Source organism: Lithobates pipiens, unplaced genomic scaffold, assembly GCF_037356315.1.
Source record: "Lithobates pipiens isolate NorthernLeopardFrog02 unplaced genomic scaffold, aLitPip1_a1.2 Scaffold_28, whole genome shotgun sequence".
Classification (NCBI taxonomy): Eukaryota; Metazoa; Chordata; class Amphibia; order Anura; family Ranidae; genus Lithobates; species Lithobates pipiens.
The window spans coordinates 197673357-197700629 of NW_027507789.1; the positions used below are offsets into that span (position 1 = coordinate 197673357).

Consider the following 27273-nt stretch of genomic DNA (forward strand, 5'->3'; position numbering starts at 1 on the left):
GAAGATGGATGCGCCGGACTACAGGGGACAGCGGTGACTTCGCTGGCTCCTGTGTCAGGTAAGTGACACATAATGGACTACTATGCGATGCATAGTAGTCCGTTATGCTTTACCTTTGCAGGCAATGAAAGAGGAAGTAAACCCATTAGGGTTTACTTCCTCTTTAAATGGAACCATATTGTTAGGTTAGGCGCTTCTTTTCTTTTTTTATACTCAGTTGTGACATAACACTACTTGTATATCAAGACATCGCTGGTATATAAAGACAAAATGTATTTTAAAAAAAATTTTGCTTATCTTGCAAAACATTCTCAGACCAAGTTACTTTCAATCCAAGGTTTTACTGTACTTTCCTCAAGGCCAGGCTATGCAACGGGTTCAATTAGGGGCGTTTTTTTGCTCACATTCACCACCACAGCTCTATTTGGCTACTGGGAACAAAAACAATATCTTGAGTAAGCCTCGAGTCTTGACCTGGATCTTCTAAGCTAAGGATTCTCTTCATGCCTCCATGTGACAGTGCTGAGTTGGCAACCTGTCACCAAGCACCAACACTGTCTCCCTCATACTCTGAAGTAGCAGGTATTCTGCTTCCTGGCAGGTGCACAAAGTAGTAAGGGAATAAATGGAGGAGGAGTATGGGCAGCTGGGGAGGGCAGCAGATGGCTTGTGTAAGTCTTAGCCCCCATACACAGGGTCGGAGATTCCGGCAACCAAATCCGTCGGATTAATTCAGACGGATTAATTCCGGAAGAGGTCCGGAAGTGTCCTGAAGAAGTTGTCGGAAAATCCGATTGTACATAACGTGATGACGTTATTTCGTTACAATGGGACTACGTTCAGGATAGTAGCCAATAGCTTTGGTCTAGGAATTTGATCTGCGCATGCGTGGCATTTTGTCCGTCGGAGTAGGCTACACATGATCGGAGTATGTCCGATCAGAGCATTTTGTTGGAAAAGTTGGTCCGTCTGATATTCCGACGGAAACAGTCCGATGCAGACCACACACAGTTGGAATATCCGACAAAACGATCCGATAGGAAACATTCCGTCGGAATCTCCGACCGTGTGTACAAGGGCTAAAAGTCAACCTGTGTTTTTCCCATTTTGGACAAAACAACATGTTCACTTTAGGACTGAAACAAGCCAGATTAAAAAATAAAAAATAAGCAAGGAAAATTCTTTCAAGCCTTCTATGTTCCCTCCCTAGGCCCCAGTACTTTTTACATATCCTGGTCTGAAGGGCTCCATGCTATTAAGTATTGATTTGCTTTGTAAAAGCGTTGCCTGTTCCCTGTTCCTTTTGTTCCCTGTAATAAAGCAGAGTACCAACATGACGTGTTTCTCTAATGTAGTGTTTCTCCAGACTGGCCTCAGGTCCCACCTGTTTTGTGGACACATTTTCCTTGTTCACATCTATTATCTTTCTGTATATACAGTATGTTAAGCAACCATTTTATCTTCCAATTCACTAGAAGGCTTTTTTGAGGAGGCGTAAATAGCATGAGCGGGTTGATAAATATTTGTTCCTTTTTAAAATGCTTCTGTTAGGTATATTTTTATCTGTTCAAATTGCTTTGGTCTGTCTTTAGTTTTAAAAAAATATATATGATAATATATGGGTGTAAGGTATATATTTTTTAATGACCCCCATTGTTCTTTTATGATTTACAGAGCAGCAAGTATATGAAAAACGGCACCTTCAAAGCCAGGTCTGACAATGCATTTGTAGAGAAAATTGGAGATATTTTGAGCAAGGTAAGTTGCGTTAAATAGTTTGTTGGTCCAAATGAACTTCACAAAGATGCAGCGCGTATAATTGGTTTGTAGCCTTGGCTACATACAGTATACAGCGCTGTGTTCCGGCAGTGGGACGAGACCTCCTTGTGCCATTCCTAGAACAAAATTGTGTCGGTTGAGCAGTACTCAGCCAATCAGAGGGAGCTTTGTATTCATTTGCAGAATACAAAGCTCCCTGCGAAAGGCTGAGCCAGAGACTGTGACATCAGCCAGCCTCAGTCCATACAAACTATTTAAACTTTGCATTTGCAAAGCAGGCAGTGGACTTTCATGTGAAAGTTATACAGCTGCCCAATCACTTACACAGCCCACAGAGGGTATCCGCTTAGATGTAGCAAGTATTCTAAAGAGAAAAATATCATATGAGAAAGCTGTGTGCTGCAATGGGTCATTTTCTGTGACCCGTATGAACCTTATGGTGCTGCTCCAAGGGAAGATGCACTGTCCCACTGGTACTCAGGAGTAGAGGTGCCGGCAAGGAATATCACTCATCCAGTAGTGTAAATGATAAAGCTAGATACAAAAAAAAGACGCCACTTGCTCCCAACTATAGCTGGCTATCGCAGTAAGAAGCATTGGATGGCTAACAACAGGTACAAACAAGGCCAAGGATAAATGATAAAGCAGGAAAACTGCTGCTCACCCGACCCAATCCTAGCATGTATATGTGGCAGCCTTAGTCAGCGCTGCTCCGCAGACCATGCTGACGCATTTTGCCCAGCACATCGGGGCCTAATCATAGAGGGGTGTGGTCATAGTCCTAGTCATAGAGCAGCGCTGGCTGAGGATGTCACATATACATGCATCAATAAGGATCATTTTTCTTGTTGTATATTGAGCGACATAGCTTAGTAATAAAGTAACTAGGAATTTACAAAAGCTGTCCAAACCGAGGGACAAAAACACTCCAACAAATTGGCCAGCAAAATAAAACCAAGGACATTAAATTGCCACTTGCAAAACCTTTTGTAGTTTTTGGGTAGAAAAGAAGGTCTTTGTCACTGAGCAAAACAAGAAAAGGCCCTTTAAAATAAGAGCTGTCATTTCAGAACTGTACCTAACAGACAAAATGGGCACCAGGAAGGCAACCCTACAGATGAGGTTATCCAGGGGGATCTCTCTAGTCAGCTTAAAATGGAGGTCTTTGTGGGCACCAGATGCGCATCCCAATGCAACACAGGAGGGCCAAATTGGGGGATTTAGGTTAGCAACTTCTTAAGAAAAGTACTGATTAAGAATCCCAAAACAAGAGGTTTCTGGAAGAGAATAGATAAGGCTGCAACCTGTGCCTTGAGGGTACACAGGGCCAAAGGCTGGTAAGACCAGATTAAAGATATGGCCAAAATAGGAACAGAGTATTCCCCTGGAATTCAGCTTCCTATCCTCGCACCAGGCAAAGAAGACCTTCTATGAGCTATGGTATATCTGGCAGGAGGTATATTATCTCGTTCTTCGTGTGAGAAAATGTCAGAGATACCTTTCATCCTTCATAACTTGGGTTTAAACAGCCATGCTGTCGAAGCCAGCGACTGAAAAGCAGACCAGCACGTGTGGTCCGTTTGGAAGAGGCTAAAGGTCTGTGTATCACATTCTTCAGAGCTCATTTTGGTGGCATATACTAAAACCCTTTTCCGCATGTATCTTGCGTAATAACAGTCAATTTTTTATCAGAGGGAAGGTATATCAGCCTGAATGGAGTGTCTACTGGCTACAACACAAATTAAAAACTAGGTGATCTTGCAGAGGGAGGGTATAGTCTTGCAGAGGTACCTTAAATTGCTCCCAGATCCTGAATGCTGTTGGGAGTCTTGGGTCCTCTGAAAACCGGGTCACCTGGACAGTCAGAGATGAGTAACACTGGTGTCCTTTGTCACCACCTTCCAGGGCATGGGAAGGAATTATTTTTTTGACTCCAGGGAGGAGTTGTATTTGCACTATGCCAGGGTTATTTTGGTCTGGGTGGATAGATTCATAGGACAATCCACAGCATGGATCTGCATGATTCACATAGTGGAGTGAAACTGGGAAAAGGGAACTGCTTGAAAAGGAGGCTACCATACCATTAGGCCCAGAATCCTCATGCAGATGCAAATGGAGAGGTGCTTCTTGGATCTGAGAGTCTGCACGTGGGAATTTAAGGAAGCAATGTTTCCTGGAGGAAGGACATTTCTGGCTTGGGCTGTGCCAAGATTAGACCCAGGTATTTCAGATGGTGTGAGGGCTGGAAGGCAGGCTTTGGAAATTTGATTAAGCAGTCAAAGGTTTGAAGGAATTGAAACTCTCTTCAGACATTTGCAGCTAGGGTTGTGGCTTAGGTGTCCTTTCAGCAGAAGGTCATCCAAATACCCTGTACCAGAAGTTCCCTGGGTCCACAAAAGGACAAGTAGTGGGGGCAAGCACTTTTGTGAACATTAAGTAGCCTGTGGAGAGACTCTTAGCCCTTGTACACACGGTCGGACTTTCCGATGGACAATGTCCAATAGGACCGTGTGGTTCGGATGATCCGACAGTGTGTGGGCTCCATCGGACTGTTTCCGTCAAAGTATCCGACGGGCCAAGTTTTCCAACTGGGCTATAAAATTTTCCGACATGTCCAATCATGTGTAGAGAATTCTGATCGGACAAAGTGCCACGCATGCTCAGATCAAATTCCTTGACCAAAGCTATTGGATACTAGCCTGAACGTAGGCCCGTCCTAACGAAATAACGTCATCACGTTAAGTACGATCGGATTTTCTGACAACTCTGTCCGACTGGGTGTATGCAACAGTTTCAGATAAAATCCGACGGATTTGGTTGTCGGAATGTCCGATTGTGTGTACAAGGGCTAACAGTACCAAACTCAAAAATGAAGTAGTGTATCTGGTGCCTCAAAGACTCTCTTGAATAATGTATTGGAATTGTCAACATAAAATTGCTGAAGAAATTAAGAACTTTGTACAAGATCATTCTAAAGACCATACTCCTTTACCTTAAGCCCTCAAAGCAGTCCTCCGAGGGATTTTCCTTCAACAAGGATCAAGGCTAAAAAAAAGAAAATGCAGCTGCCATCAGATCCACATTGACCAAACTTTGTGAAGTGACTACCGGTTGTAACAATTCTCCCTTTGCATTGGTTCTTGAACTACCCGAACTAAACAGCAAGAAGTTATTCTTTGGTCACTTTTAAAAACAAACTAGCTCTATATAAATTTAGTAATAAATGCAGATCACTAGACAGGCCCCTTTATTCCAGAACCCAACATACCTTCATCTCCCACCTTAAGCGTTCTAACGCCAAACTGATATCCACAATTCTACAAATGTTTAGGGACTTCAATCAAGCATTGTATAATATTCCAGGGCAATGCTCCCACTTAAGGACATATGAGGACAGTGTGGCAGGTTTATATAGCAAATACAACAGATCATGGGTGCAATGCAGGGCTCTCGCAGACTCCGTGAAAGCTATTTGGCTGTACATCATGCAGTTACACACTGAGGCCGCGTACACACGGGCGGACTGTTCGCCCAACCTTGTCCGCTGAACAGTGTTTGGGCGGACAGTCCGCTCGTGTGTGGGCTTTCAGCGGACGGACAAAGTCTTTCGGAAATTCCGTAAAACTGTCCGCTGAAACTGTGTTTGAGCGAACAGTCCGCCCGTGTGTGGGCCTGTCCTCTGTACTTTCGAAATGAGCGGACTGTTCCCGCTCGGAAAGTCCGCCCATTTCGAGCGCGTGTACAGGTAGGCGGGGCCCGCGAAGGAGACGTCGCGGGCTCCGCCGCCTGGAATGGGCTTAAAGGGGAACCCCAACGCCGAAAAAAATCGGCGTGGGGGTTCCCCCAAAGTCCACACCAGACCCTTGTCCGAGCACGCTACCCGGCCGGCCAGGAAAGGGGGGCGAGCGAGCGCGCCCCCCTCCTGAGCCGTAACCGGCCGCGTGCCCTCAACATGGGGGGGTGCCTTGGGGAAGGGGGGGGCCGCGCGGCCCCCCCACCCCAAAGCACCTTGTCCCCATGTTGATGAGGACAAGGGCCTCTTCCCGACAACCCTGGCCGTTGGTTGTCGGGGTCTGCGGGCGGGGGGCTTATCGGAATCCGGGAGCCCCCTTTAAGAAGGGGGCCCCTGGATACCGGCCCCCCACCCTATGTGAATGAGTATGGGGTACAATGTACCCCTACCCATTCACCTGTGAAATAAAGTACAAAAAAAAACACAACACAGGGAAAAAATATTTTATTGCACAGCTCCGGGGGTCTTCCGTCTTCGGGGGTCTTCTCGCCGGACTCCTCCGCTATCTGTGTGTAGCTCTTTTACTAGCGGAGGAGTCCGGCTTTCTTCCTCCCCGCCGCCGGCCTCTTCTCCCGACTTCGGGGGTCTTGTCCCCCTCTTCGGTTCTTCTGCCGGGCCACCGCGCCTTCTTGTAGCTCTTTTGCAGGCGGTGGCCCGGTCTTCTGTCGCCGCTGCCTTCCGTTCTTCTGTCGCCGCCTTCGGTTCTTCTGCCGGGCCACCGCGCCTTCTTGTAGCTCTTTTACAGGCGGTGGCCCGGTCTTCTGTTGCCGCTGTCGCCGCCGCCTTCCGTTCTTGTTCTTCTTCTTGTTCTTCTTCTTCTTCTCCTGGAGATGTTGACTCGACGAGCTCTCCGGCCGGAATGCCAGGGACACGCTCCGCTGCCACTTATATAGTGACAATGGGGCGGTGTCACATGGTATATGTCACATGGGTTGGTCACATGGTGACCACGCCCCCTTACGATGTCATAGTCCCCATGTGACATCAACCCATGTGACCAACCCATGTGACATATACCATGTGACACCGCCCATTGTCACTATATAAGTGACCGCACAGCGCGGCTCTGGCATTCCGGCCGGAGAGCTCGTCAAGTCAACATCTCCAGGAGAAGAAGAAGAACAACAAGAAGAAGAACAAGAACGGAAGGCGGCGGCGACGACAGCGGCGACAGAAGACCGGGCCACCGCCTGTAAAAGAGCTACAAGAAGGCGCGGTGGCCCGGCAGAAGAACCGAAGAGGGGGACAAGACCCCCGAAGTCGGGAGAAGAGGCCGGCGGTGGGGAGGAAGAAAGCCGGACTCCTCCGCTAGTAAAAGAGCTACACACAGATAGCGGAGGAGTCCGGCGAGAAGACCCCCGAAGACGGAAGACCCCCGGAGCTGTGCAATAAAATATTTTTTCCCTGTGTTGTGTTTTTTTTTGTACTTTATTTCACAGGTGAATGGGTAGGGGTACATTGTACCCCATACTCATTCACATAGGGTGGGGGGGCCGGTATCCGGGGCCCCCTTCTTAAAGGGGGCTCCCGGATTCCGATAAGCCCCCCGCCCGCAGACCCCGACAACCAACGGCCAGGGTTGTCGGGAAGAGGCCCTTGTCCTCATCAACATGGGGACAAGGTGCTTTGGGGTGGGGGGGCCGCGCGGCCCCCCCTTCCCCAAGGCACCCCCCCATGTTGAGGGCACGCGGCCTGGTACGGCTCAGGAGGGGGGGCGCGCCCGCCCCCCTTTCCTGGCCGGCTGGGTAGCGTGCTCGGACAAGGGTCTGGTGTGGACTTTGGGGGAACCCCCACGCCGATTTTTTTCGGCGTTGGGGTTCCCCTTTAAGCCCATTCCAGGCGGCGGAGCCCGCGACGTCTCCTTCGCGGGCCCCGCCTACCTGTACACGCGCTCGAAATGGGCGGATTTGCCTCCTCCTTACGTGGGCGAGTCCGTTCATTTCAAAAGTTGAGCGAACTGTTTGGCAAACAGTTTGCTGAAACAGTCCGCTCGTGTGTGGGCAAGTCCGCTCATGCAAATTTTGAGCGGACTGTTTGCCGAAACTGTTTGACGAACAAGGTTGGGCAAACAGTCCGCGCGTGTGTACGCGGCCTAACTTGAAGCATCAATGAAGTACCATAGCGCTAAACAGCCCCATGGTAGTTCATTGGGAACTACAAGCTGACAGGCGCAAAGGCTGCTGGACCTTGTAGTTTTCTATTTACAGAGCTCTGTGAATGAGCGACGTGGCTGGCCAGGTGGGCGGGGCCATGTTCTTTGCAAAGAATGACACAGAGTTGGGGAAGAAAGAAGATCGCAGGCCACCCGTCACATGAGGGAGCTGGGGAGGTTCGAGGGCTGGTGGATTTGTAACATGTTACACCCTGAATATGGGTGTAACCTGTTACAAAGAGTGAACTTATCCTTTAATAAGAGAGCATCTTGAATTACATTGCATCAAAACACCAACATTTCAGGATTCCAAATAGGCCCTTATCATCCAAAATTAGCCTTATTCGTAGACTATCTCATGTATGTGACAAATTCTCATCTATCCATGCCTGCAGTCATTCAAGAGTTCCAAAGCGTGAGTTCTTAACTGTAACTTTAAAGGGAACTTCACTAAAGTAGAGATCTTAACTGTCTCCCTACAACATCTGGGAGATAATTTTCCATTTAAGATATTCGCCTCCTCCTTGCACTGTCTGGGAATACATCTCCCCTTAAACTTGACCACTTTCTCCTGTAAATTATTTACCACTGCTGGAAAAATGAGACATTTACCTGAACACATATACTTCCAAAGGTTTCTTGTGGTTTGGAAAATGTAAAGAAACAGTGGGAGAACATCTATTTTAAGGATATTAATTCTACCAAACAGTGCCACCATGTCCTTTTTTTTTTTTTTTCTAAACACTTCCAACAATTGTTTATTTTCACCTGGAACAATAACCCCCCCCCAGTATATGTCATAGAACCTTATCAATGCCCAAGATCAGGGATCTCAAACTGGCGGCCTTCCAGCTGTTGCAGAACTACAAGTCCAATCATGCTTCTGCCTGTGGGAGTCATGCTTGTAGCTGTTAGCCTTGCAATGGCTCATGGGACTTGTAGTTCTGCAACAGCTGGAGGGCCGGCAGTTTGAGACCCCTGCCTAAGATAAAAGAAGGGGCTCCACATGTCACTATTGCAAATCAGCACTTCTTACTAGAATATTTGACTGGTTCTATCATTCGCCTTCCAAACCATGTTGGCACCTAACCTTTCTGGCATTGCCATGGACCTTTCCTGATCTTGGTAAAGGCATTAAACCATTTCCTGGCCTCACAAACAAACCATCTGTATATGGGATCAGACCATACAGTCTTGGGGTTTCTAACTATATTGGCCCTATGACACCCCTTTTCACTAATCCTTCTTTTCCACCAGCACTTCAATGTTCTACTTTTAGCCCTTGGAATAAAGTTACCCATCATGGACCAACCTCAGCAATATGAACAGACCCCATTTCACCTATTCAGACCCATTTTCAGTAGACCCGATCCCCCGTCTCTCCAAAATTCAAACCTGACCGACTTTTGAGGCCCTTTTCTTCAAGACTTCCCTCATATTCATCTAAATTTCCCTAAAATACTCAGTTCTCATTCCAGACACATACTACCCTCCTGCCCTACAAGACCATTTAGGAAAAGGAACTTCAAACTACCAGGACCCCAGAGGAATGGTACAAATGTTTTTGTCTGACACACAAGCTCGCAGTAGCCAATAAAACACAAGAAAAACTTCAAAATGATAACCAGATGGTACAAATGCCCAAATGTCTTGAACTACATCTATCCCACCACTACATAGAAGTTCAAGGCCGCGTACACACGATCGGATTTTCTGACAAAAAAAAGTGGATTTTTTTTTCCAAAGGATGTTGGCTCAAATTTGTCTTCCATACACAAGGTTACACAAATGTTGCCCCAAAATTCCGAACGTGAGAACGCGGTGATGTACAAGACGTACGAGGAGCCGAGAAAAAGGAAGTTCAATAGCCAGTGCGGCTCCTTCTTCTCGATTCTGAGCATGCGCAAACTTTTGTGCGACGGACTTGTGGACACACGATCGGAAATTCCGACAACAAGTTTTGTTGGTGGAAAATTTGAGAACCTGCTCTCAAACATTCCTGGGCAGAAATTCTAACAGCAATTGTTCTATCGAGCATATACACGTTCGGACTTTTCCAACAAGCTCACATCGAACATTTGTTGTCGGGAAAATCTGATTGTGCGTACGGGGCATTAGACATTGACTGTTTAATGTATTTACTAGCACATGTATATCTGAACGATGGAATCTGTTTAGATGTGTGCAGGCAAATCAGAGTGAAAATGCCAGGATGTCACCGCTTTGGCCTTCTATTTCAAATTGTTTTGTGTTGCTATTTATGTGGCTTTGCAATTGCTATGCAAGGTCCATCATGATCTTTGGAAAGCTCTGTCATTGTTTTTGGACTGCTTCCAATCCTGGGGAATGGAATGCACACCTCTCACAGCTGATAACTGCAATAAACCTTTCAAATCCAATATCATGTAATTATAACTGGACACATACATGCTTACAATAGTAACGTGTACGCGTACCTGGGCGTGCTGCGATCAGTCATGGCTTGTCACTTTTCATACAGTGCTTTGTTGTGCGAGATTCCCCAGGTGCACAATAAGGATTGCTGAAGTCAGCATTTCAACATTGAAATGGATACTTGGTTTATAGGTCAAAACTATTATCTATTGCAGGGAGTTTTGATTTTTCATCATAGTCATTGAAAATCATGTCTGATATACTAAACCTCTCTCTCTCTCTCTCTCTTTTATATATATTCACAGTATCTCACAAAAGTGAGTACACCCCTCACATATTTGGTCTCAGACCACAGGACATGGTTCCAGTAATCAACTGTACTCACTACTTTACATTGTAGCAAAGTGTCTTTCTTCAGTGTTGTCACATGAAAAGATAGAATAAAATATTTACAAAAATGTGAGGGGTGTACTCACTTTTGTGAGATACTGTGTGTGTGTATTATATATATATATATATATATATATATATATATATATATAGTTAAGCTGAACTTTGGCTGACTGTCAAAACTATTCTGCAGACTGCAAGGGTAAAATGCTTTTTTTTTTAATTTTTTTATGTAGGATACCATTTAAAAAAGGATTTTTTTTTTCCTTATTTCTCGGTCCTCTTCCATGCGATGCTCTGAGCTGTCGGGGGCTCTCGGTATCCTCACTTACAATGTATGCCCTATATGTGATCACTTCATTGTGCCAGTAACAAAAGAAAGCTTGGCTTTGGGGGGCAGATCGAACAAAGAAAAGGAAGGCTGCGGGACAGAGGAATATGTTAAATAAAAAAGCTTTTTACTGCTACTCTAGATGAAAACGAACATTTAACCCTGGTGTTGGGGGTGGGGCGCACTGCAAGGGTAGTTTTAAATTTTAAACTTTAATATATTATAAGCAGCTGAGGAATTGTCGTCAGTCCTTGCTTAGCTAGACTGTGATTAGATATATAAAGTATTAGGAACACAGCCATACATCTCCAGTCTGTTCCAGCAAAGTCTCACCAGGAAAACATCCAACTCGCTGCACCAGCAAAGTAGGAAGTTGGCTGCTCTTGGAATTTGCATGCAGACAACCCACCCACATCAGCTTAGCTGGAGCTGCCAAAAATCCAATGACAGACGCTCAGTAGTGCCAAGTATAAATGCAATGTAATTCTTTTCAGTAAGGCAGTCTGGATTCTGGTTATTTACATTTATTAATTATAGCTCTTAACCACTTCAGCTCCCAAATGTTTTACCCCCTTCCTGACCAGGCCATTTTTTGCGATACGGCACTGCGTTACTTTAACTATTTCAATACCGGGCACTTAGACACCCTCCTGCCCAAGCAAATTTTCAGCTTTCAGTGCTGTAGCACTTTGAATGACAATTGCACGGTCATACAACACTGTACCCAAACACATTTTTTATCATTTTGTTCCCACAAACACAGCTTTATTTTGGTGGTATTTGATCACCTCTGCGATTTTTGTTTTTTGCACAATTAAAAAAATACAGAAAGGCTTGAAAAAAAAAAAAAAGTTTTTCTTCGCTTCTGTTAAATTTTTTGGTAAATAAGTTTTCTTCTTCAATGATGGGCACTGATGGGCACCAATGAGGTGGCACTGGTATGCAGCACTGATGGGGACTTATGGGTGGCACCAATGGGGACTTATGGGTGGGCACTGAGGTCCACTACCATCCACCCACTACTTGTGCTTAACATGCAATTTCCAAATAACACATCTACAAAATAAACAAGTCTTTCCACTTTACAACATTACAGTAAAGAGAACTTTTTTTCAATAACCGGTTCCTAATCGTTGCTTTCTATCCTTTTAGCGGTTGCATGGACTTCCTGATGACGATGACCAAGGCATGTACAAGCCCCGGGTATATGCATTCGAAGGGGCACTTGATCGAATCGCCTCAATGGAATCTATCAACTGCTCAGATGACACCATGGACTTTAGTTTCCTGGATCAGTTTGACCCAAAGTTTGCCAAATTAGAAGAAATCTGCAAGAAGTAAAAGATGCATCATTTTTTTTTTTAAATTGCAGACTGAATCCACTGGCACCTCTGCCTGGCTTTGCCCTGAGCAGCTCTTGAAAATGCATCTTAAAGGACTGAGGCATTGTCTCAAACAAGCTTACACGGGCTGGGACTGAGGGGAATTATCGCTACGCTGCAGCTTATATGTTATGTGCTGGGTATTGTACTGTATGTGCCTCTCTTTTTTTTTTTTTTTTTGTTCTGCTCTTTTAATTTGAAATAAATTATGTTGGATCAGATGAGAGCTTGTAACACTACCAAGTCTGTCCCTGGAACAGTGTGCCAGACCTCCAGGATTACTGGCAGAGAGCTTCTCAAGAACAACGCAACGAAACCGGATACAATTAATGTAAATCACTAAAACAAAAACACTAGCACTGATTTATGGGACGAATGCTTGACCATCTGCACCACAAAAACCTTTATGGATCAGTCCATGAAAGACCACAAGGAAAAACAAACTGATGGCTACTGCAAATATATTCAGGTATGGTTTTCTCCTAGCTGGCACAGCCACTCCACCCAACAATGTCTTTTAGGCCATACAATTGTGACAGTATAGAAAGGGTTATGGGCCAGCCCCATACCTTTCCCACGTCAAGCTCCTGTTTAGGTCACCTTTGGCTGGATGCCCAGGACTGTCTGCAGCCCAAGCTCTCCACATCAGATTTAAGTTTAAAGAAATGCCTAAACAGCAAGCACAGAGCAGACAACGGTTGTATCCGTGCAAAAGTCAAATTTGTTTACCGGTAGTCCTGACGGGTTGTTTTTTTTCCTAAAATATGGACATCGCTACTCTACTGAATTGAAAATTGCTTTTTTAATATCTTTACTTTGTAACAACAACTCCTAATCAGACGTCTGATATTCAGGAACGTGGTTCAGAGTGCAGAAACCAGATTTATGTCAGTGATGGTGAACCTTGGTACCTCAGATGTTTTGGAACTACATTTCCCATGATGCTCGTGCACTCTGCATTGTAGTTGAGCATCATGGAAAATGTAGTTCCAAAACATCTGGGGTACCAAGGTTCACCATCACTGCTTTATGTGGTCAGATCTGCGGGAAGTTACTGTGGCTAACTGAGCTTTGCCTTTAGACCCCTTTCACACTGAGATGCTTTTCAGGGGCTTTCACACTAAAAAAAAATAAAATAAAATAAAAAAGCGCCTGAAAAATCTCACAAAAACCTATTTCCATTAAAATCAATGAATGCTTTCACACTGGGGCAGAGCCCTGGCAGGGCGGTGGAAAAAACGTCCCTCCTCTCCATTAAAATGAATGAAAAGCTCTTCAAAAGCGCTCAGTGTTATACTGGCAGTTTAGAAGCACCTCGGTGTGAAAGCCTTAGAAATCGGACTTTGCCAGCTTGACAATACCAAAAACATAAAAACAAAACTAGCAATGCACCTTTTATAATTCCTGGCAGCGTAAATGGATCGCTATTGTATTCAGCAACCCATGCCTGCCAAATACCAATAGTGACTGCAGCTGATTGGAATTGTATCTGAAATTTTCACCGGCTTCTTTGATCAAAGTGGAATGGGAAATCAAGCCGGGTAGTGCCAACAGGGCCACTGCAGAACTGGCCAACATTGCACCAATGTATGGCCAGCTTTATTAACTGGTTGTGCACTATGGTACTGAACTAAAGCAGCCATGCAGCTGTTGATAGGTATTGTCTGAAGTATAGGATAAACTCTTCATTTGATTCAATTGTCATAAATTAGATGATTTCTTGCTCTGTACACCACTGCATTATAAAAGTGATTTAACCACTTCTGGGCCGCCTGTCGTTATATGTCGGTACTTTGAAGAGGAATATTGCTGTTATGTCAGCAGCTAGCTGCCATAACCTCAGTATCCTCTTCTTCAGTGAGCAGTCCGGTTTCAGATAAAAGTGGTCTCTCTGGTGGATTCGCAGTGAGATCACTTTTATCAGCGGCGGAATAGAAGGCCTCCCGCCGCACTCCGGTGCCCTCCGCCGCTTACCTCTTTACTGCTTTCCTTCTTCTGGCCTGACATGGAGACGAGTGAGGGGAAGATGGCCCCCACATATCTCCATATCATTGCAAGGCAGAAACGTCGTCCTAATGTCACTTCCGCCCATAGCTCTTAAAGGGTTTTTTTTTATTTTATTTTTTGCATTTTAGTGTAAATATGAGATCTGAAGTCTTTTTGACCACAGATCTCACATTTAAGAAGTCTTGTCATGCTTTTTTTTCCTATTACCAGGGGTGTTTATATTGTAATAGGAATAAAAGTGACACCATTTTTTATATTTAAAAAAAAAAAAAAACTGTGTAAAAATAAAAGGTAAAATAAATAAGAAAACAAAAAAAATGTAAACACGCCCCATCCTCCTGAGCTTGCATGCAGAAGCGAACGCATACTTGAGTAGTGTCCGCATATGAAAACTGGGTACAAGCCACACATGTGAGATATCACCGCGATCAGTAGAGCGAAAGCAATAATTCTAGCCCTAGATCTCCTCTGTAACTCAAAACATTGAACCTGTAGAATTTTTTAAACGTCGCCTATGGAGATTTTTACGGGTAAAAGTTTGTCGCCCATTCCACAAGCAGGCTCAATTTTGAAGCGTAACATGTTGAGTATCAATTTACTCGGTGTAACATTTTCATTCACAATATAAAAAAAAAAATTGGGCTAATTTTACTGATGTCTGAGTTTTTAATTAAAAAAGAGTGTATTTTTTCCAAAAAATGTGCACTTGTAAGACCGCTGCACAAATACGGTGGGACAGAAAGTATTGCAATGACCGCCATTTTATTCTCTAAGATGTTAGAAAAAAAAAAAATATATATATATATATATATATATATATATATATATATATAATGTTTGGGGGTTCTTAATTTTTCTAGCAAAAAAAACAAACCTGTTTTTAACTTGTTAACAACAAATCTCAGAAAGAGGCTCGGTCCTTAAGGCCTCTTTCACACGGGACGGATCCGTGCTGATCCGCCCGGGGACATCCGCACGATGGAGCGATCCCCGCTGAGCAGGAAGATGACAGGTCTGTCTCTGCACAGGGACGGACCTGTCAGAGCGCCGCTCTCCCCTATGCGAGATCGGATGACGACGGACTGCAGAGTCTGTCATCAACCAATCCGATGACGGATGGAAAAGTAGGTTTTTCCTCCGTCACATTTTTTTGGATCGGAGTGGGTTGGATGTCAGCAGACATGTCGCCGCTGACATCCGTCCCTCCATAAACCTCTATTGGGCATCCGTTCAGGCCCACCTAAAAAACTGACAGGTGGACCTGAACGGATCATTCATGCAAAAGAGGCCAAAGTGGTTAAGATCTTGTTTACACTTGCAGCTGGGGAAAGATTGTAAAAATTTACAGTTGAGCTACAGTTGACCCAACCTCCCATTTTAAAATGGCGGACGGAGTGGGTGGTAGCGATGATGCACATTTGATTCTTTCCTACAGCAAGTTTTATACCACATCCTACGTTCAGCCAGCTGTGCCGCTGCCAAACTAGACCCATTCAAGTGGACAGGGATGTGCCACAACCAGTCCGCAACGCATGCAATTGTGTCTGGATGCATAGGTAAAAACGGGCATTGAGGAGGCAACATAGTGCCTCTCAAATGCTTTCTGAAAACAATACACCACGGATCTTTTTCAGAGGTGATGCAATGACAGCCGTACTTTTTAAAACAAGCCCTAAAATGTGTTCTTTTAACTAAATGTTTCTATGTACATGCGGAATCAGGAGCTTTTTCAGTGAAAACGTCTACCTCATCAAACAATAGATCACTGGTACTGGTAACATAGAAAAGAAAGGCGGTCTGCCTACAAGGGTCCAGTGTCTATCCATTATTCTTTCATATTATATATTTATACGCACAGTTTCAGTAGATTTCAGCTACTTTTTATTTTCTCCAGTTTCAATACATCAGATTTGCAAAAACAAGAGTGCCCAATAAGTGGGGCTAATAGACCCCAATAAAGACTCAAAGAATTTTGAGATAATATGGTTTGAATAGCCACTCAAAAGTAGGAACTCAGTGAAAAGAGTAATGTATATTTTTTTATAACAATTTTTTTAATGCATTGTTTAAAGGGAGTCCAATGTTTTGCTATGTGTATATCTGTACGCCATGTTTTTAAGTTTCGTAAATTACATTTTTGGTTTAATAAAAAAGGTTTAACTCAGTCTGACTCTTAGTCTAATTGTTACATACACGTTATGGGGTGTATTAGTCAAATTAATGACAAGGATTCGTTTAGCGAAATTAAATGTTGCTACTAGAGTTCTTAAACTCTCTACGTTTATAAATATGTGAAAAACGTGAATTGTGAAAATCTCATTGCTTGCCCCGACCTGGGGGAGGTCCCTATTCCAATCCCCCGAGTCCTAACCTTCTTCTAGGGTAAACCCTAACCCTAAACCCAACTCCTAACCCCCTAACCCCTTCAGATCCGCGCTATAGCTGAATGACGGCTACAGCGCGGATCTGCTTTGCCGGGAGGCCGTCAATAGACGTCCTCCCCTTTGCGTGCACGCTAACAGTATGAGGGAAAAGCGAAAAACCGGCTTCTGTTGAAGGGACATCGGACCCGAAGAGGAAGAGGCGAAGCCGCCTCATATGCCCACCAATTCCATCTGCCAGTGCCATGGATCAGTGCCCACCGGTACACAAGTGCCAGCAATCAGTGCCACCTATCAATGCCCATCACTGCCACCTATTAGTGCCCTCCAGTTCCCCCTGTCAGTACTCACCAATGCCGTCTATTAGTGTCCATCAGTGCAGCCTCATCAGCGTACATTAATGAAGGAGAAAAATTACAGTTTTGAAAAATTTATTAACAAAATAGAAAACGGTTTTGTATTTTTTTTTTTTTATTTGGACTAGTTTGGCTTTTTTTTATTTATTTGTCAAAAATAAATTGAGGTGATCAAATACCACCAAAAGAAAGCTCTATTTGTGGGAAAAAAATGATAAGAATTTTGTTTCGGTACAGTGTTGTGTGACAGCGCTAAAAGCTGAAAATTGGTCTGGGCAGGAGGGGGGTTTAGGTGCCCAGTAAGCAACTGGTTAAAGCAGTTCTTCACCCAGTCCTAAAAAAAATAAAAAAAAAAATAAATTAAAGTCAGCAACTGACTTAAAAGGACACTCACTGACCACGGGGTCCAGCGCTGTGCTCACCTGAACTGCTTCTTCACCAGTTTTCAGGTACCTGGTCCCAGAATGTTTACTGTGGGCATCCGGCTGTGATTTCTTGTGAAAATTTTTTTTTAAAACTCCCCTGTCCCCTGTAACTTGCTCTCAGAAGTGTTAGTCCCGCCCGCATATGTAAACGCCATTCAAACTACACATGTGAGGTATCGCCATGTGGGTTAGAGCGCGAGCAACAAATCTAGCTCTAGACCTCCTCTGTAACTCTAAACATGTAACCTGTATAAAAAAATGTAAAGCGCCGCCTATGGAGATTTTTAAGTACTGAAGTTTGGCATCATTCCACGAGTGTGCGCAATTTTAAAGCGTGACATGTTAGGTAACTATTTACTCGGCATAACATCATCTTTCACATTATACAAAAAAAAAATGGGCTAACTTTTTTTGTTTTGTTATTTTTAAATCCGTTTTTCCAAAAAGAAACGCGTTTGAAAAATTGTTGCGCAAATATCGTGTAAGATAAAAAGTTGCAATGTACACCATTTTATTCGCTAGGGTGTCTGATAAAATGTACACACACATATAATAAATAGATATATAGATATATATATATATAGAGAGAGAGAGAGAGAGAGAGAGAGAGAGATAGATAGAGAGAGAGATATATAGATATATATATATATTATAATGTTTGGGGATTCTGAGTAATTTTCTAGCAAAAAAAATATGATTTTTACATGTAGAAGAGGAGTGCCATAATAGGCCTGGTATGGAAGTGGTTAAAATTCTAGAAAAAAAATAAATAATAATTTGACACAGTGCTGAATGTCATTTAGTTAGTGATTACACCTAATTATTGATATGTTTTACCTGAATATTCAGATGGATCTTTACCAGGATTTACCATTTTGCTTATTTATGGTAAAAGTTGAAAATGCACAGAAAACAAACCGGGGTTTGAAAGCAGAGAAAAAAATTATTTAAAATTTTTTTTTTTTTTTCTGCAAATAAAAAGATGAAGACGTGACCAAAGCAATGCATTATTTTTGTTTACCTGCAATAGAAAATCTTTCATTTTCTTGTTCATAAATTCTCTAAAGCAGTGCTCATTCGGTTACAAGCCTCCCGTACATTACACCTCCCAAATGCAGCTCATCATTGCTCTACTCAACACACAAACAACGTTTATTCTGTCTTCCCTCTACCGTAATGTGCAAACAGGGAAAATAATGAGCAGATACAATTACATCAGAGCAATGGGAAATTCATTCTTCTGCTGCCATAAAGAGAATCTGAGTGGGGAGGTAAAGCCGAGTGATCACTGACGGAGTTACTAAACTGTCAACCATCTCATTTACCCAGGTGTATTATAGATCTACGTATACGTGAAGGATATATAAATGTGCCAACTATTAGCTACATAAGCTTTTCCTATAGAGCTGCACAACAATTATGCCAATTTAATTGTAGCGTTACACAGCTACTTATTCTGGAAACTGACAATTTATTAACCCCCCGCGATGTATATTTGAGATGTTGTGCTGTTTTTCCAAGGGCAGCTCAGTTTTCAGTAATTACATCTATCATACCTTCTTTATTTTGAAACCATGCAAAACAGGTGGTAAAATGTGTTTAATGAATCCACATGCACTCACGTCATTGGGTTGTAGCCAGTGGCGTTGCTAGGGGGGTGGCTTTTGGGGCTATAGCCACGAATTTCTGCAGGGCTCCCAGAGGGGAGGCTCTCTGGGGACCCTCATTTAAGGGGGAGGCTCTCCGGGGACCCTGATTTAAGGGGGAGGCTCTCTGGGGAGCAACATATGGCTACACTTAGAGGTGCCTCTCTTTTTTTATACTCTGTAGTAGAGCTGCACAATTAGTCGTTAAAAAAATTGTGATCTCGATTGCAATAGAGATCATCAGAGGGGTTGAATCGAGATCACAATTTTTTTAACGATTGTAGTAGAGCTGCACAATTAATCGTTAAAAAAATCGTGATCTCGATTCAACCCCTCTGACGATCTCTATTGCAATTGAGATCACAATTTTTTTAATGATTAATTGTGCAGCTCTACTACAGACTATAAAAGAGAAGAGAGGTCGCCTCTAAGTGTAGCCATATGTGGCTAAATGTTGTACCTTCATTAAATGTAACCATATTGCTACACTTAGGGTCCTTTCACACTGACGTTCCTTTTTTCAGTCCGTTCAGTTCAGTTCAGTTTTTTTTTGGGGGGTTGAAAAACGGATGCAGATGTAAGTTTTGACACCCGTTTTTACATCCGTAAACGTCCGTTTTACATCCGTCTACATCCGTTTTTCATCCGTTTTTACATCCGTTTTACATCCGTTTTCATCCGTTTTTTAAATTGACATCTGTTTTTCATTGCTTTTTCTTCAGTTTCTCATCCGTTTTACATCCTTTTTTTTATATAATCTCCCATGAGATTTTGCTCTTCCCCAGCATGCATTGTGTTTCCCATGCTGCTTTGTGGTCCCAGTGATTGTGTGCAGACATTTTTTTTTTGTCCTGTTACCTGTCTCTGTGCGTTTGTAGTATTTTTAGCTATGATTTCTACCCGATTTTGGGACGACGTGACATGTGTTGTCCTTATGGAGTATGTGAGGAGAGTGGAGAGTCGGAGGAGGGGAAGATTGCAGCAAAAATGTCGTACCTATTGGACACATCCCATGCTGCTGAAGAGGCCCTATGAGGGTTTCATTTCTCTGCATTATGGCGATTTGCGAAGATACCCAACAAAATTCTACAATTTTACCAGGTTGACTATCCCCACATTTGATTTCGTCTTTGAAAAACTTCAACCACGTCTGCAGCGTTTGGACACAAACATGAGACGTTGTGTGCCCCCCGAAGATCGCCTCATACTTACTCTCAGGTACACCAGCCTTGCTGTTGTTTATTTTAGATTATGAGCCCCCTACTTCCCTGAGCCAATAGTCAAAGCCCTTGATATTTGCCAAGGCATGTACATAACTCCCTCTCCCCGCCACTCACCTAGACCCCTCTCAACTGCCACCTAAAACCCACTTAAAGCGGACTTCCACCCTATTAAAAGTAATTGGCTACAAAAAAGTGTAGCTGCTGACTTTTAATAAACAGCCACTTACCCGTCCCATGGTCCAGCGAAGCATCCGCCTAACACCTCGCTCCTCTCCCCCTCCTCTGGTATTGGATGTATAGAGCTTATGCACATATACTATCGTTTATAGTCTAGTAACATTCATTTATATTCATCTTAGGTTTCTTGCCACGGGACAAACTTTCACCAGTTTAAGCCACTATTTTCTGCTGGGTATATCAACAATATCAGAAATTGTACATGACACCTGCAAGGCTATATGGGAGGAGTTAAGACCGCTTGTAATGCCAGTTCCTGATGTACAAATGTGGTTGGAAATCGCAGATGGATTCCTGAAGAACACACAATTTCCAAACTGCTTTGGAGCCTTGGATGGCAAACACATTCGGATTACAATGCCTCCTGGATCTGGCTCCAGCTATTACAACTACAAAAAATATTTTTCAGTGGTTCTGATGGCAATCTGTGATAGCAACTATAAATTTGTTGCAGTGGATATTGGCGCGTATGGCAGCACTGCTGACTCCCGAGTGTTTAGGGCATCCAGGATGGGGAGAAGGCTTCTAGAGGGCAGGATGAACTTACCGTCTGACAAACCACTTCCTGGAACATCTGGACCTGATATGCCTCATGTCCTCGTGGCTGATGAGGCTTTTGCGCTCTCAAGGCACATTTTAAGGCCATATGCAAAACATAATTTAAACAACAAAAAGAGAATCTTCAACTACCGACTCAGTAGAGCAAGGAGGTACATCGAATGCACATTTGACATACTCAGTAGCAAATGGCGCATATTCCACAGAGCCTTGCAACTGAAACTGGCCAATGCTGAAGGTGTTATTCAAGCATGCTGTGTGCTGCACAACTTAATTCGTGAGAAGGAAGGCATCAGCATGGAAGATGAAGATGAAATCCATTTGCCCTCTGTCAATCTTTGTGGACTGCGCCCAAGCTATTCTATCCTTGCTCTGCGTGACCAGTTTGCAGACCATTTTATGTCCCCTGATGGAGAGGTTCCATGGCAGTATGCTCATGTTTAAGTAGTGTTAACATTGCTATGCATTGCCTATGTAATCCATCATCTACTTTGTCTTAAAATTTTTATCTAGTGTATTGAGAGTACAAAAATAAAATGCAGTTTTCCATGCAGTCAAATATTTTTTATTCATGTCATATAAAATAAGTGACCACAGTATATATCTCAAAATATATTATATGCAAACATGTATTGTGTAACCATAAAAAATAACATGTATATAAACATATTTTGCAAACAAAAAAGTGAGTAAACCCCTCACATTTTATAAAAACCAAAAAACTAGGGACATGGATAACTGCAACCATGTCCTGTTGTCTGATGTGACCAAGATCAACATATTTGGTTCAAGTGTGTGTGGTGGCAACCAGGTGAGGAGTAGAAAGACAAGTGTGTCTTGTCTACAGTCAGGCATGGTGGTGGGGGTGTCATGGTCTGGGGCTGCATGAGTGCTGCCGGCACTGGGGGGCTACAGATCATTGAGGGAACCATGAATTCCAACATGTACTGTGACATACTGAAGCAGCACAGCATGATCCCTCCCCTTCAGAGACTTGGCCGCAGGGCATTATTCCAACATGATAACCCCAAACATACCTCCAAGACAACCACTACCTTGCTAAAGAAGCTGAGGTTAAAAAGGTGATAGATTGGCCAAGCATGTCTTCAAACCTAAACAATATTGATCATCTGTGGTGCATCCTCAAACTCAGGTCATCTCACAGCTGAAACTCACATTTTAAGCCAACAAAAAAGTTGCTCAAGACGATCTAAGATTGACCTAATCAGTCTCCAGACCTTACGTGCCGGGTCACACTACTGCAATGACTTTAAAGATCCTGGTAAAAAGGCTCTTTGGGGGAATTAGAGTATATATTGGTCGATTGGGAGGAACTAGGAAAGGAGTGCATCTGAGACCTTGATGCCTCATATGAACTAGAGATAGGCTGGGTAGGTGGGGTCAATACATTGTGGACACTGGTGGTTGCTTGATGTTGCTGATGGGGATTACTACTAAGAGGTGCCACTTGAGGTTGGGTCAGTACATTGCGGACACCGGTGGTTGGTTGATTTTGGTGATGGGGGGTAATACTTTGAGGGTAATGATACATCTGATGAGAAAAGGTAGCTGGAGCAGGGTCCAATGTATAACCCTGGTAGGGGCGTTGTTGCTCATTTATGAGTGGTAGCATGGGGTCATTAGAAATTGCAGACCTTACACACGCACCTGTGTAACTAAAAATCGACATTTGCACCTCCAGTTTTCGATGCATGGGGACCTGTGCCAATTGGTGGTACAGGCTCCTTAGGAAAGCTGCATCTTGATCTGAGGGGTCTGCAAAAGGATCCCTTGGGTCAGCCCTCCTCCTTTCCTTCATGTCTTCCATGAATTGAAGCATTGCTCCTTCCAAATCTGGCCTGTTTTGTCCTCCGCGTTGTCTTGTCCTTGTGACACGAACAGAACGATTCTGTTGAGGGAGAACGTTTTTAGAACATTTATCAATGTAAACATTTTACAATGGGTCATTTTGTATGGGATTCTTACAGGCACACGTCTTTCCTGGGCGATTGCTCTTGATGACGCAGAAATTGTAGAGGGTTCGGATGACCGGGGTTGTTCGGCACCATGCTCAGCTGGTATCTCTTCGGCTCCAATCTCTGTGGCTTGGGATATATTAGCAGAGTCCGAATCCCCCTCCTCTTCCGTTGCTGAAATGTTGGTGCTTGTACTGTAAAAAGATATGTTGATCAATGGATTACAGGACAGCACAGACGATTTATTACAATACATAATCCATGCAGAGCTGGACTGGGACAAAAAATGTGGCCCTGGAATTCATCCAAACCAGCCCAGGGCACAACACATCAGAATACAGCACATCAGGGCATGGGCACATCATCAGGGCACATTATGTGTTTGTTTTCTAGCCTGGCCAGCATTCAGAGTAGCGCAGGAAGCGTCTGTGTGTAGTAAGTTCTCTCTCATGTCACGCTCGCTCCCTGGCAGCCCCTCCTCTCTTCTTGTCTATCCCCATTGGCTTGTGACATCATCTGGGATAGACGAGAACAGAGGAGGGGCTGCCAGGAAACAAGCAGCGCTGCGTGACGTGAGAGAGAACTTACTACACACAGACGCTTCTTGCGCTACTCTGCATGCTGGCTAAATCTCGATCTACCTGTCAGGTACAAGCTGTCGGCAAATGATGGGTAGATCAATACGGACCTCATAGGCAATAGGAGGCGGCCGAACCAGGGCCACTGAGCCATCGGCCCACTGGGAAACTCCCGGTAGTCACGATGTTTTTATGTAATTTTGGAGAGCAAAAAGGTATGGAATTAGTACTTGCTTTCTTAAGTCCATAACTGTTCTTAAAAACCCCAACATTTCATAGAAGGGGCTTCTTCTTTTTTGTTGCGTTCCTGCACCACTTCTATTTTGTTCTGCTTCATCATTTAATTCACGTCGAAAACGGTCCCTGATTGATGTCCAACGTGTCACAATTTTTTTTCCTGCATATGAAAAGTAGACAAAATTAACAGAAAATTAATTATTAGTTATCTGTAAAACACATGCATGCAGCTGTAAAAAGCTTAACCACTTGACACCTGGGCACTTAAACCCCCCTCGATGACATGTGGTACTAATACATGGCACTAATATACATGGAACGTGACACCAAAACGTGGCACGTGGCACATGGCATCAATACGTGGCACCAAAACGTGGCACGTGGCACTAATACGTGGCAAAAAAAGTGCCACATGCCATGTTTTTGTGCCACGTATTAGTGCCACATGTCACGTCTTGGTGCCACGTATTGAAGCCATGCTCCATGTCTTTGTGCCACGTGCCACGTTTTTGTGCCACGTATTAGTGCCACATGCCACGTTTTGGTGCCACGTATTAGTGCCACGTGCCACGTTTTGGTGCCATGTATTAGTGCCATATGGCACTAATACGTGGCACCAAAACGTGACATGTGGCACATGGCACTAATACGTGGCACCAAAACGTGGCATGTGGCACTAATACGTGGCACAAAAACGTGGCATGTGGCACTAATACGTGGCACAAAAACGTGGCATGTGGCACTAATACGTGGCACAAAAACGTGGCATGTGGCACATGGCACTAATACGTGGCACCAAAACGTGGCATGTGGCACTAATACGTGGCACCAAAATGCGGCATGTGGCACTAATACGTGGCACAAAAACGTGGCATGTGGCACTAATACGTGGCACAAAAACGTGGCACGTGACACAAAGACGTTTTACGTTTTTGTGCCACGTATTAGTGCCACATGCCACGTTTTTCTGCCACATTTTTGTGCCATGTGCCACGTATTAGTGCCCTGTGCCACGTTTTTGTGCCACGTATTAGTGCCACATGCCACGTTTTTGTGCCACATGCCACGTTTTGGTGCCACATTTTTGTGCCATGTGCCACGTTTTGGTGCCACGTATTAGTGCCATGTGCCACGTTGGCACATGGCATCAATAAGTGGCACATGGCACTAATATGTGGCACAAAAACGTGGCACTAAGACGTGGCACTGATGACACTGGAATGTACACTGACAGGTGGCACTGATGACAGATGGCACATGACACTGACAGGTGACACTGATGACAGATGGGTGACATATGGATGTGCTACAAGTCTCACAAGCCACCCCAAACTGCTTACCTCGTATCTTGCGCTGCTTTTGATTCATTGTGGTCCAATGTGGTGTGACCTCTTTGAATATTTCTTCCCAGATGATGGATTTGGTAATACGGTCACTGTATTCACTGCATTTCTTGTCCCAGATAGCTGGCCTGGCATGCACCAGGTTGATAAGGCGCTCATGGGACACATCTTTAGCCATGTCTCTCTTCTCTTCTATTCTCTTCTCTTCTCTCTCTCTCTTCTTCTCTTCTCTCTCTCTCTTCTTCTCTTCTCTCTCTTCTCTCTCTCCACACACTGGGCTGCATGTGACTTCCTGGTTAGACCACTACCTGGGTCATAGGTTATCTTCTTGAAATATTAATAAAACACATATTTTTGGTAAAAAACGGACGTCCGCGGATCGGATGTAAATCGGATCGTACGCTGAGATCCGTTTTACGTTCGTTCCGTTTTTCATACGGATGAACAAATAGGTTTTCCCTCCGTTATAATAAACGGAACATAGCGGCGACGGATGTCAGCGGATGTCAGCGGACATTCATCCGCTGACATCCGCAATTCCATAGAGATACATGTATGTCCGTTTTTCTTCCGAAAACGGAAGGATGAAAAACGGACATACGGAACGTCAGTGTGAAAGGACCCTTACGGGCGTCTCTCTTCTCTTTTATACTCTGTAGTAGAGCTGCACAATTAATCGTTAAAAAATCGTGATCTCGATTCAACCCCCCTGATGATCTCTATTGCAGAGTTTGCCGATTCTTTCATATAACAAGCGGAGAGACTTGTCTACTCACTCACAGCTGTCAAAAGAAAACATCTGAGCAGTCTGCCAAATTTTTAACATGAAACATTGTAACTAACCCTTCCTTCTTAGATCAAAGGGATAAACTGTGTGTAAAGAAAAAATCCAGGCAGTCTGCCAAGTTTTTAAGAATGTGTAAATGCAGGAAGTTTAACCTATTAAGGTCTACATCTTTTTCTGACACTTCTTTCTTAAGTTAAAATCAATATTTTTTTGCTAGAAAATTACTTGGAACCCCCAAACATTATATATATTTTAGCAGAGACCCTGGGGAATAAAATGGCAATTGCTGCAATATTTTATGTCACACTATTTGCCCAGCTGTCTTTCAAATGCAATTTTTTGGGGAAAAATACACTTCAATGAATAAAAAAAAAAAAAAAAAAAAAACGAAACAGTAAAGTTAGCCCAATTTTTTTGTTTTAATGTTAAAGATGATGTTACGCCGTGAGAATCGTGATCTATATTCTAAGCAAAAAAAATTGTGATCCTCATTTTAGCCAGAATGGTGCAGCTCTACTCTGGAGCTCCTGCTGGATATTGCTTCTAATCCCCTTGTGGAGGCTTCCATTTGCGGATGGATATTTTATGGTTACGCAACCTATCACATTGCTATAATCTTTTTATACGGACTATAAACTGAAGGACCTATGAATAAATGGTGGTGGAACGAATCATCTGAGGTTTTCATTATTTTTTATGCGGAAATTCGCTTTGATATACAAGTGCTTTGGATTACAAGCATGTTTCTGGAAAGAATTACGCTCGCAAGCCAAGGTTTTACTGTATTAACAAAAATAGGAGGTAAAATAACGGACAGCAGAGGGAGCCAACGATCCACCGACAAATCCCTTTATATCCCCCAGATCATTGCTACTGTAATCCTCATTATAATGATCTATATAATATGCAGATTTACCTGAATGAAAACAGGCATAAAAAAAACAAACAAAAAACACAAAGGCCCCACTCACCCCCATTCAATACATTGGAATTTTATGCAATAGACGTATTCTGTATCTATATGACTTTATGTGTTTGATGGGGATAGTGAAAGCCTAGGAGAAGATCATTCGTTTCTGCCGCAGCAATGTCTACAAAGCATTAAAAATGAAAAGGAAGGAAAATTTCCAGAAATGTGATTCCAAGAACAAATATTTACAGCCAAGACGGTAAATATTATTAGACAATATTTACAAGACTGTCCCTTAGAGTAAACAGACATTTGACAAGCATAATGTAAGCCGTATTAATCCTACAAAAGAAAAACTTCTTATAATACAGCTTACCAATCATTAGAT

The 27273-nt window shown here is 43.4% G+C and overlaps 1 protein-coding gene and 1 long non-coding RNA gene across 3 annotated transcripts in view; one reads left to right on the plus strand and one right to left on the minus strand.

The window, feature by feature from the left end:
- The window catches only part of LOC143936004 (cadherin-like protein 26), a 139827-nt gene extending 126821 nt beyond the window's left edge, over nt 1–13006 (plus strand). Inside the window, exons 19-20 of one of the 2 annotated variants that reach the window (XM_077460267.1) lie at nt 1675–1758; nt 11992–12133. In XM_077460267.1, coding sequence (XP_077316393.1) covers nt 1675–1718 — 44 coding nt within the window. In that variant the 3' untranslated portion in view covers nt 1719–1758; nt 11992–12133. Of the gene's footprint in view, nt 1–1674; nt 1759–11991 lie in introns of both variants that reach the window. The other variant, XM_077460266.1, reaches the window with a different exon arrangement.
- Nucleotides 1–27273, minus strand: part of LOC143936005 (uncharacterized) — a 356680-nt gene that overhangs the window by 21691 nt on the left and 307716 nt on the right. The gene's annotated exons all lie outside the window — the stretch shown is intronic.